The following is a 12,022-nucleotide window of genomic DNA, read 5'->3' on the forward strand; positions in this document are numbered from 1 at the left end:
CTCCGGAAGTTGTTAGCGGACACCATCGGGTTGCTTTATTTGGATGCCGACCGAGCAGGCGGTGGTTAATTTCAGCTCTTGTCAAGTTGCTGAACAACACCACCACCCTGGCGGATTGTTGCTCGGAATCTCGGTCGTTGATGAATTCTTGGAACCTAGCAACAAAGAGTAGAGTGTGAAAGAAGAAAGTTTCTGCCGAGATTCTTTTCCCGTCGTTGCGTCGAAAAGAAACTTTCGTACCGGAAAAGCGGAAACTCACCAACGACCGCCCTACACATTATTGTTAGCACATTTGATGGTAAAAGTAAAAAGTGCCATGCGGGTGGCAATTTATGCGAAAAGAAGCAGGCGTAAACTCGATTGGGCTTGGTCAGTCCAAATTCATGGAATAATCCGGAGGTCATGGAAAGCGAAAATATACATATTCCGATAGGATGATTAAATTATTGTGCTCCAATGCTCGCAATAATTCTTCTACTGTGGTTAGTTTTTTTTTATTTTGCCTAGCACCAGCTATATAGACACGTTGCCAACTTCGCAATGCCATGTGCTCTGTAGTATAAACCCACAAGAATTGACTCTGTATTGGCCATCGATACACGGGAACGGAAATGAAATGGAAAACGGTGGAACAGGATTAGCTACGCTGGTAAGGTTTCACAAAGTTCCTGGAGGAGTACTATTCCACCGAAAAAAGGTCAATGTGCGTTAACGTAACAGTGGGTTGGCATCCATTGGGGGTGGAAATTGACTAACTAAGCTCTGTGCTTCATATTATCGATTATATGCACACATCGGCACTCTGTTATCAATCTATGCTAGCTTACCTGCGAGGAACGGGCGCGAGGAACTGTTATCTACACTTTCTCGCTCAGTGATGTGAGCGACACTGAGTCACAATATGTTCCAACGTAGCACATAAGTCCTTCCTACACTGGAGGAAACAAGTATGTAATCGGAAAATTTTCAAGACCAGTTTTCAGGAAATAGAGAGCTGTACCATGGTCAGTATTGATGTTTAGCTCGGTTTTAACGAAGCGATGCTGTTCCTGACCCAATTCTTCTAAATGACTTGAAAAATCAAAGAACACACGACTAATAAAATTTAATTTCTATAGTTTGGGTTTCATACTAACTACTTATATCTTGTAAACCCATCTTAAATTATTCTTTCTTGAAATATCTTCAATTGCTGAACAAACAACCAAAGTGGTGCTATTTTTATTTCCTCCCCGTTTCATGAATTATTTGGCTTTAACGTTATTAACAAACAACCAAAGTGGTGCTATTTTTATTTCCTCCCCGTTTCATGAATTATTTGGCTTTAACGTTATTAGTCCACATTAATACGATCGTAATCCACTAGAAAGTTGTGAAACTGATTGAAATAACGTGCCAAACTGGATAAAGCTCCGGTATTATTGGAATTTAAAAAATATTGGCAAAAAACAGGGTGGTGCTAGTTTTGTTTCCTCCAGTGTACAGCTTTCTAAGTTACTTGTTTTATTCTGTGAAGAGACCTTACCTTAAAGTGTATGACGTAAGATTTGGCATTAACGTTATATGTTTCATTTGTTACAACCGTGCGCCTGAAAGAAACATTCGAGATGAAATTTTGAACGTTGGCAATAAATTTAGATCTCATAGATACTAAAAATAACCGGCAAGGTAAGGTGGTTGGGGCAGTGGAAAGTGAAGTGCTAGCTCTAACACCAAACTCGTGTTACGTCAAACGGTTGATGTGTCTGAATATAAATATATTTTCCATGTTCAAAATACTGGTTTTAGTATAATGCTTTACATTCCGTTTTTGTTTGTTTTGGTTCTATTTTCACCTTTTCTTTCGTCAATTTCTTTTAGCAAACGGACCGAATGGATGCTAAACCTCGTTTCCATCAAACACATCCTTGCTCCCATAGTTTTTTCTCCCACTCACGTATAAATTACCCGGCGAAGGACGCCTAGAAAGGTCGGGAAAACGAAACCCTTCTCATATCACCAACCGATCATCTCATCGTCATAAGCAAGAGGCTTGACGAGAAGCTTCCCTTTTCCCATTACCATCATCTTCGCCACGGAGCCGTGTGAACGGAACACAGGTTGAAGCATGGAATGGCTGCTAGCGAACCCGCAGATCAACAGCACGTTCGGCTCGCTGGGCAGCTACGTCGGCGATGTGTACAAAGTGAGTGAGGACTGCTTGGTCACGCTGGAGGAGATCATCTGCAAGCTAGCGGTGGAGGATGCGACCCTGCGAACGTTCCGCCGGGCGATCGGGTTCGGGCAGAATGTCAAGAACGACATCCTGCCGCTGCTGGTGAACGCGAAGGATGCGAAGATCGTCGACACCACGATCCGGCTGCTGGTCAACCTGACCGTGCCGATCGAGTGTCTGCTGCCGGTGGACCTGGTGTCCTCGTCCGAGATCGGCCGGCACACGATCTTCGAGCTGAACAAGCTGCTGATCACGAGCAAGGAAGCGTTCACCGACTGGAAGTCGACCAAGGCGGTCATCGACTACATGAAGGGCAACCTGGAGCGCGACTCGAAGCTCTCGCTGCAGCAGTGCGACAGCGTCAACAACTGTCTGCTGCTGCTGCGCAACATCCTGCACGTGCCGGAGATGGGCCCGGGGGGTTCGCATGCCGCGCACAATACCTCCTTCCAGAACCAGATCATCTGGAACCTGTTCACGCAGAGCATCGACAAGCTGCTGATCTACCTGATGTCCTGCCCGCAGCGGGCCTACTGGGGCGTCACGATGGCGCAGCTGGTGGCGCTGATGTACAAGGATCAGCACATCAGCACGCTGCAGAAGCTGCTGAACCTGTGGTTCGAGTCGACGCTGTCCGAGAGCTCGGAGGACAACGAGAGCAACACCTCGCCGCCGAAGCAGTGCAGCGGCGACTCGAGCCCGATGCTCACCTCCGACCCGACGTCCGACTCGTCCGACAATGGTGAATGTCCACGGCCGCCCTGGGGACGGTTCGTTTCCGCGCCGCAACGGCAGCGGCGGAAGCAGCACCGACCCACCGACAACATTGAACCGGCCACAGGACTTATGAACGCTATTTGCATTTTAGGCAGTGGCAAGATGCCATCGACCATGAGCAAGGAGTGTTCGTGCGAGCCGTCCGGCCAGGGGACGCGCATGGTGGCCGACTACCCGACGCAGATCATACTGTCGCGCGCGATCAAGTCGCACCAGCTGTACCACCAGGGGTCGGTTTCGCCGGGCGGCAGCTGCAGCAGCGGGTGCGGGGGCAGCAGCACCGGGAGCGGCAGCAACAGCCTCGGCAGCAGCTGCGGCGGTAGCAGCAAGCCGTCATCGGCGTTCTCCGGACCGCGACACCACCATGGTGACCACGGGAGGACCCCGGGCGGTCACTCAGACGCGCAGGAAGTTGGCCGAAATTTCGTATGTTCTCGTTCGCACTGTGCTGGGTTTTTAATTTATTAACTTTTTTGTTGCAGACCAAAAAGTCCAAGTGCGGTAAGGGCCTTGACTCGATGGGTACAGGTGGAGTAACGTTCGCTGCGCAACCGCTGCCCCTGGACAGCCCGACCAAGGACCTGCAGTCGGTCGACGGCAGCGAGGGATCGGAAAATGGATTGGGTTCGATCGAGCAGGAACTGGCCGCGAGTCAATTGCAGCAGAACCAATCACCGCCGAACCAACGGCAGCAACAGCAGAACACTCCCAGCTCGGGAGCGACAACCCAGCAGCAACAGCAACAGCCACAGCAGCAAAAGCAGGGCCAGATGCTGTCGGAAAACTCCGACTGCGGCTACGGGACGCAGGTCGAGAAGGAGTCCATCTCGACGTCGAGTAACGAAGACGATTGCCCGCACCGTAAGCCCATGCACCAGAAGCCGCCGACGAACCAGAAGCAACGCTTCAATGCGGCCAACAAGCAGCGGAATCCGGTGTCGGCGCAGGAAAAGAAGGAGCTTCGCCGGAAGAAGCTGGTGAAGCGTGCCAAGAGCAACATGTAGGTATTCCGCGTGTACACTTTTCCTTTTCCGCCCTGACCTACGCCCACTCATACCAACCAACCATATGCTTCATACCCCGACCAGCATCACTATGAAGGGCCTGATGCACCACGTCCCGACCGACGACGACATTTCGCACATCCTGAAAGAGTTCACGGTCGATTTTCTGCTCAAAGGATACGGCCATCTGGTGCAGGAGCTGCACATGCAATTGCTGTCGGACTTGGTAAGTGGTCGCTGCCGAGGTTAGGTGCCGGCACCATTACGCAGGGTCATTACGGTAAATACGGAGGATATGCATTTCCGTTGGTTCTTCCAGCGGGGCACACAGCGTTTTACGAATTATCTTGCGCACTTTCTTTCAATTGGTATGAAATCATAAACGCTCACTTTACAACGACGTTTTACATACATTTACTCTACCATAAATGGACCATAATTAAAATGTCAAAGATTATAATAGTTTGTACTCCTTTGAAAACCAGAACATAATAGCGGACAAATTATCTTTCCTTCGTTCAAGTAGTTCCTTCAATAAATAAAGTAAACAAATACATTTCATTTACAATACATTTTGTTACATAAACTTGAACATACGATAAAGAATGTGCATGGATCAAAATATGTATATCTTCTAAATACAAAATTGTCCTACAATGATGTGATAAACAAAACAAACATTTATTAAGAACAAGGCGTTTTCGAACAGTATTGAAATTTTGATGATAAAATTCATGCCTTTGGAAAAAATGTATTTCATTGCCATGACATTTGCAACACGGAAAATATTTTAATTTAATTTATTGGAGAGATTTTGTGCTTCAAAAGTTTCATTCGTCTGTCGTTAGAAAGGACGCATGTATTCAATTATATCCAAATTTCTAGTGAAAACAGAAAATTAATTCTGAAAAACGTCACTTTCCCTCCCTCATTCCACTCGCCCAGCAAATACAAATCGATACGTCGCACTTCTTCTGGCTGGTCACGTACTTCCTGAAGTTTGCTACCCAGCTGGAGCTCGACCTGGAGCACATCAACACCGTGCTGTGCTTCGACATTATCAGCTACCTGACGTTCGAGGGCGTGATGCTATGCGAGCAGCTCGAGCAGCTCAGCAGAACCGCTGAGATGGACATTAAGCCGTGCCTGCGAAGGATTCATCTGGTGAGATTTGGACTCAATGTGTTTCCCTAGTGGAGCTTCTAATGGATTCTTGTTTTTCTTTCACTGCCCGGTGGCAAAATCCTGTACAGGTTGTTACGGCAATACGCGAGTTTCTGCAAGCGCTCGATACGTACAAAAAGAGCACGCACCTTTCAACGGTAAGGCTTTGGAGGATTATGCTTTATGTGGAAGGAATTACATTCCATCCGGTCGGGAATGCGGGAAGGGGGCACGAGTGGCTCGTTTATTTATTTGCAACACATGCCAATTACAGGAGGACAAAGAAAAGCTCAAGCTCCTGCAGCTGCAGATAAGTGCCACGCAGGATTTGCGGAGCCTGTTCGTGCTGCTGCTGCGATGCTATAACCCCAGCATCCAGAGCCGCCAGTACCTGCAGGACCTGATCGTCACCAACCACACGCTGCTGGTGCTGCTCGACAGTGTCCGGGAGCAGACGGGCGAAGGCGCCCCCGAGGATATGCTGTGCCATATCAAGCAGTAAGTTTTTCCATCCCCCAAGGTGCACTGATCCCCCTGGTTTAACCTCCTAACGTTCGACGATTAGATTTGCGACGGTAGAAATTATGCACCAGTACGGGTTGCTGCTGGAGGACTTCCGCGAGAATGGCGCGTTTGTAAATGATTGCATTTTTACGATGATGCACCATGTGGGCGGAGACTTGGAACAGATCAATGTGCTGTTCCAGCCGAGCATACTGAAAACGTACTCCCAGATCTGGGAAACGGAGTATGAGCTGTGCGATGTAAGTATCGGCCAGGATGTGTGTGTGTGTGTAAAAGAAAAGGTGATGTCTAAAAGCGCCCTCCTTTAGGATTGGTCCGATTTGATCGAGTACGTGATTCACAAGTTCATCAACACACCGCAACCGGCTCCGAAGACGCTCTCCAACACGCTCCCGGACGCGATCGGTACGCAGCTCCTTTCCGGCAATCACCGGCTCGCCACCTGGACGCAGGAGGAGAAAGACTCCCTGCACTGGTACTACGTCCAATGCCGCCAGAGCAAGTGCCTGGTGGCGGACATACTGAAGCTCTTCCAGGAGAACGGCAACCAGCCGAAGACGCGGCTCTCGATCATCGAGCAGCTGCTCGAGCAGGACATTGTGACGCGCGCCCAGTACGACGAGCTGATGAAGGTGGAAAATCCGGGCCACGAGCGCAACGTGCTCACGCCGGCCCTCTCGGTCGCGTCGGGCGACACGCCGAAGGACGACGGCGTGGAACCAAAGGCGTCCACCTCGAAGGCGATCGACGACATACAGGTGTTGCGGGATCGCTTGCAGAAGGAAAACCGGGGCAAGCTGATCGCCTGGCTGCAGAAGGGGCTACTAGATTGTTGCTACGTGCGGCTGAATCAGCTGAGCACCGGCATTAACAACGCGGCCGGAGTTGGCGGGATCACCGGTGCGGTTGTCATGGAGCCCGTTTCGTACCATTGCATTTGTAAGTTGACATCATTTCTGCCGTTTGCGTCACATGGCGGTTCGAAAACCGCATCATTTATACTCGGATGTTCTATTTTGTCTGCAGTGAAAAAGCAATCTATCCCAGTGGTACCGTGGAATCAGGATCAGTTTGCGATACTGTCCTACCAGCCGTTTATTCTGCTGCTTCACAAGCTCGGGTTCCATCTGCCGGCCGACGCAAAGAAGATGTTCGTCCGCATCCCCGAGTTCTGGACCGCCGACATCCTGTACAACATTGCGCTGAAGCTGGGACCGCTGGATAAATGTAAGCCGTCGGAAATCCGGTCGGGTGGATCGAAGCCAGATCAAGTGTTTCAGCGGACAATTTAATCTGATATCTTTTTTATCTATTTTTTCTTCATCCTGCCTGGTGGACGCTACACTTCTACGCTACTGCTATTTATTTTCCATTTTTTTCTACTTTCACTCTCTTTTTTCTCTCTATCTTTCTCTTTATCTCTCTCTCTCTTCCCTTCTCTCTCTCTCTCTTTCTCTCTTTTCTACTGATATGCCTGCCATTTTCCCCTTGCAGCGATTCTTAAGTTCGATCTCAAGTACCTCGACCAAGTGCTCTCGATGGAAAAGCAACCAAAGGCCGACCCTTGCCCGCCAACCGATTCGCGGTTAGAGAACTTTGGATTATCAAGGTCCAGTTAGCCAAGTGTCATACCCTAAGGTTAACTACTTTCAGTTGACGTTTTAGGACGCGCCGCCGGTGCTGCCTCGCGGCTCGCCTCACATTTGCGTGGGGTGGGTGTGGGAGGATCGAGGATCGTTCGGCTGCGCTTAAAACGTTCATTTCAAAATTATCTTCAGTTTTGTTCGTTAGTTAGTGTTCCATGTTCGTTTTGTCAATCTGAATACGGCGTTTATTTGTTTTTTTTTGCACTTCAAAATTTATATTCCAGTTTTTTATGCACATTCTACCATTGACTAATATGTTTTTCGTAATTGGTAATCATTTCTAATAAGAACATTGTTTCATTGATTAACCAGCTGGCGTTGCTTGACGGCAGCACATTCATAACTAATGCATTTTAGATTCTCATTTCAGATTTATGATGGAGATATTGTTTTTATTCAGTTGCGTTTATAGACCACTTTATTGTTGAATATTAAATGTCTTATACTCTTGTTTATGATATCTTAGTTTTATCAAATTTGCATTAAAGAAATTTTCAATTTAATTCAGTTATTTATATGGTGGTTCATTAATCTTAAATTACATATTTGGCTGCACTCAATAAGATGTCTAACCAGTGCATTGAAACATCCTTAGCAAAACCAGTTATTCATTGAAATAATCTTCTACTGAGCGAAATGTTTCTCAGTTTTAGTCAGTCACAAAGTTTTTAAAATTGCATAGGTTTGTTTGTTATTGAATAAGTTAGTTTATCATCTTGTAATGGATAATTTTTCTTTCGAGAAAACTCTAGCTCGTCTAGCGAGGGATTTTTGTACCAAATATTCTTACAACTTTGCACAACAACAAGTACCTTATTAATCTATTAGACCTATCCGGAGCTCATCATTCATTTTGTCGTGGGCGAAGGATCCACGCTCACCCGAGTCTCCCGTTTATCCCTCAGCCCGCTATTAGACAATCATTTATCACCATGCCGTCAAATAATGCCAGCTGCCAAACTTTGCGCCCCCTTCCCATGGGCCAGCGATTGATAACGTTTCCCTATATCTTTTCATCCCCCATCTCATCGACATAAAACAGATTTGCCGCCCCAGCAATTGCGAGCAACTGGTTGGACGTCGTAATGCGAAACAAGGCAGCCCAAAGGTAGGCTGGCGAAAGGGAAACATTTGAGGAGTTATGAGTGATGGGTGGTGGCTCGCACGGGAGGATACTCATTAGTGTAATTGATGCGTCCTTGCGCACAAGTGGGGTGGTCCTGTTCCGATAATCGGGATTTAGGCGAACCAAGGGCAATCGTATCTCATTTCTGTGGAAGAAATTTTGGCTCTCCTTTGGGAGTCGGTCCATTATCCGCGCCATTAATTGCTTCGATTGATCCGGAACGCGTGCGTTAATTGTAATCCGATTTGTGTTCTCTTCTCTCCCCCATTTGCCCGGCGATGCTTCCGCAGCAAGCGCAAGCTAGACCTGCCCGGCCCTGCAAAGGTCACCGAGACGCCAAACGTCACGCACCCGAGTGCCGCGCTGGCCGGCAAGTCGGTCGTTCCGACGAAAATGCTGCACGACCTTTCGATCATCGTCGAGACAAACGACGGCGACGGCGACGGCGAGCTGGCGGAGGACGACGATGGGCTCGACTGCTCGGAGGTGCCGGTGCTGGAGGAGCACGACGTCGTCAGGTAGGTTTCCCGATGGCCAAGAATTTCGTTCGCCAGTTCGCCTGCCTACTATCAGCCCGAGGGTAAACTATTCGCTCGAGGAGCAATTTTCCAGTGCGAATCGATTCGGCCGCGGTGGCCGCCAGTCGGAACGGCGGTTCGCTTTGCTTGTGTTTTACCCGGCCACGTGTCTTATGCTGCACGCACGAGAAGGCCAAACATGGGCGGCCAAACAGTTCAGTTTGAGCTCGGCAATTGGCCGCCCCGTTCGCTTCAATGTAACGTCGTGTAAGGTCAGCCTCGCAGCCCCCTGTGCCTCCGAAGGCCCTACCCCCCCTCCCTCGGTGGTGACTCACATAACATGGGTTTGCTTTCACATAAAGTAACATTTTTTCGCTTCAGCTCCGGGGAGATCAAAACACATTTATCACACGTGGCGTTTCACGCGTCAAATGATCGATCGGACGGACATGCTCGTTGGTCCGTTTAGGTACCGTTTTTTCCACCGCCCTTCCCCAGTGGACCTTCCCTCGCAAAGTCAAGAACGAATGAGTTCCAACCAGACGTCCAGAAGTGACCGATGTTGTTTCATGCGCGGATTGAAATGTTCATTTAATGGTGATTTATTTCCAATAATTCGATTGACTCCACGATCGAGCCCGCAAGTAGCAGGGTTCGGTCGTGTTGAACGCGATGTGATTTACGGGCTCGCAAGCATAAGCATAATTGATTGCTGATCGTGTTTCCACCGCCGGACGCTGGAAGCAGAAGGATTGTAAAATAATGTTTCCCTAATTGATTGTAAAAGTGTGTGTTTGTGCGACTGGTGTTAATCACTCCAACACCTTGGCAATTGGAACGTTTTTCACTAGTCTGCCTCCCTGTTTTTAACCCCTTTACCTTTCCTTGTTTTTCCCCACCATTCCAGCGCCTGCGAGACAGCATCCGTTGCGTCCGACCTGACGCGTATGTACGTGAGCGACGAGGACGACAAACACGACATCGTGCCCCCGATACTCTAGAAAGGATATTCGGATGTCAATCATGGGCCGCTCATCCCCCCCAACCCTGGTGGCTGGCGCTGGCATTAAGGGGACCGTGGAATACGAAAAACAAATTTCCGCACATCAGCTTCGTCCATTCCCAGTTTGATGCTGTCGTTCTAAGTTAGAAACTACATCCAGAAACAACTTTTTACGTCGCATTTCCTCCACGCGAACTCGTCGCGATGGAAAAGTTCAGATCAAAAGGAAAGGATTCCCGTTTCACGAAATGCAATATGGTGAGATAGAAAGGAAGGATTTCATCCCATTCATCCAGTATTTTGCTTTGCGCGGCCTTGGTTGCACAACGCACATGTAATTTCCGATGTCATGTCAACCAAAAACCACTGGCAAAACTAGTGCAATTCCCACAGCGGGGAACACCCGGTGTCTGCATCGCTCGATGAAACTAGTCCTGTTCAAAACGGGATCGAAAACTCCGCTAGGAAATTGACGGCACGAACGTTGTATCTCACTGTAGAGATTTAGATAAGCCGAAACATTTACCGTTCCATTCCAAGAGTGGGTTAGCTAAGCTAAATTGTACTGCAAGAGTACAAAACTAATTAAAACATTTGGTCACTGTAACCTTTTAAATTGACCCCTGCTTTAGAGGTGCCATTAGATGGTACTCGATGGTGTCTGTTGTTCTCTTCACTGAGCACTAAAGAAACTATTTGAAACAAAAAAAAAAACAAAACAGGTGTATCTAAATGTTTAATGATGTTGCTCTCGATCGGCTGTTGAAACACAAAATTGGAAATTGCAACTGCGCCATCGGTTGCAGTCGGAAAGAGAAAACTAAATCGTTGACAGTGTAATGGTGTTGCAAAGGTTTACAGATTAAGGAAGCAAGTGGGCCACGGGAATAATGGGCGATGGTTATCGATTTAAGAATTTTATTCAATCCGTGTTTACACTGGGACACATTGTGTTACCCATTTTTAATGTGTCTCATCCGGCAAGCCGAAGGTGTACCGCAACGTGTAATGCTGGAAGGCTGTGCTGGGGAGGGAGGAATAGGAAAATTACAAAGACTGTAAGGAACGGGGAACCAATTAAAGTGCATTTTGAAAGTTTTCTTAAAAAACAAAAATTAATAAAAGTAAAAAACAGGTGCAGCAGAGACTGCAAAACTCGGATGGTTCGATTCATTCGCATGATGGATTTGGGAAAACAGTATAAGAGTTATATAAGTTTGCTAAAAGTCAGAACCGTCATCGGTGATAAGCATACAGGAAAATAAAGGATATATATGTTTCGAAACTTTTTCTCCTCGATCCTCCACACAGCCACGTTTTGGAAGCCGAACCGGTGAGCGGACACGCGTAAAAGCAAGTGGAAAACAACGAAAATTAATGAGATTGTTAGACGGGGCCAAGCCTCGTAATGGAAAAGGGATGAAGTCCGCTCCCGACTAACGCAGATGATGATGAGGCTGTCGAGTCAATGTTTGATAAGCTTACGAAACAAATCAATCACAATATGATGAAAATGTAGAGCTTTTCCTACTTCACGGAAGCAAGCAGCACGCTATCCTCTGGGAGGGTAGTGTGTGTTTTAAGATTATATACGATAAGTTACAAGCAAGAGAAACATAAATGTAGTTATTTGTGGAAGTGAACGCTGTATTTTACTACTACAATTCCGAAACTGTGCGATTGGGTAAGATTTTAAGTGTTTTATTCTTAAAATAATTTTCTCCAGCCTGTGTTCACGAGTGGAAATTACGTTCCGAGAGTTTCAAACGCTATCCAGCTTGAATGTGTTTACTCAACAAATATTTATGAGACCAACTGGGACGGTAAATAAATGTTTCCCAAGCATGTAATGTCTTGTTGCTACAAACTGTCGCCTCAAATCAGTGCCTGCCATCGTAAACGTGCGCCACCGACATGAAGGTTCAATATTTTCCGACCGCCTCAGAATGGAAGGAAGAAAAACGACATACACACAAACACACACACACACACACACACACACACACACACACACACACACACACACACACACACACACACACAA

The 12,022-nt window shown here is 47.5% G+C and overlaps 1 protein-coding gene across 1 annotated transcript; it reads left to right on the forward strand.

Moving 5' to 3' along the window:
• The first annotated feature begins 2,107 nt into the window (after nt 1-2,107).
• LOC131281295 (protein timeless) lies at nt 2,108-9,976 on the forward strand. The gene is made up of 14 exons (XM_058310572.1): nt 2,108-2,957; nt 3,084-3,418; nt 3,475-3,992; nt 4,081-4,222; nt 4,942-5,160; nt 5,250-5,318; nt 5,435-5,658; nt 5,726-5,924; nt 5,994-6,624; nt 6,712-6,912; nt 7,180-7,294; nt 8,374-8,439; nt 8,748-8,975; nt 9,883-9,976. The coding sequence occupies exons 1-14, from the start codon at nt 2,108-2,110 to the stop codon at nt 9,974-9,976; spliced, it is 3,891 nt and encodes a 1,296-aa protein (XP_058166555.1).
• The last annotated feature ends 2,046 nt before the right edge of the window (nt 9,977-12,022 follow it).

The sequence above is a fragment of the Anopheles ziemanni genome, chromosome 2 (genome assembly GCF_943734765.1).
Source record: "Anopheles ziemanni chromosome 2, idAnoZiCoDA_A2_x.2, whole genome shotgun sequence".
Lineage (NCBI taxonomy): Eukaryota > Metazoa > Arthropoda > Insecta > Diptera > Culicidae > Anopheles > Anopheles ziemanni.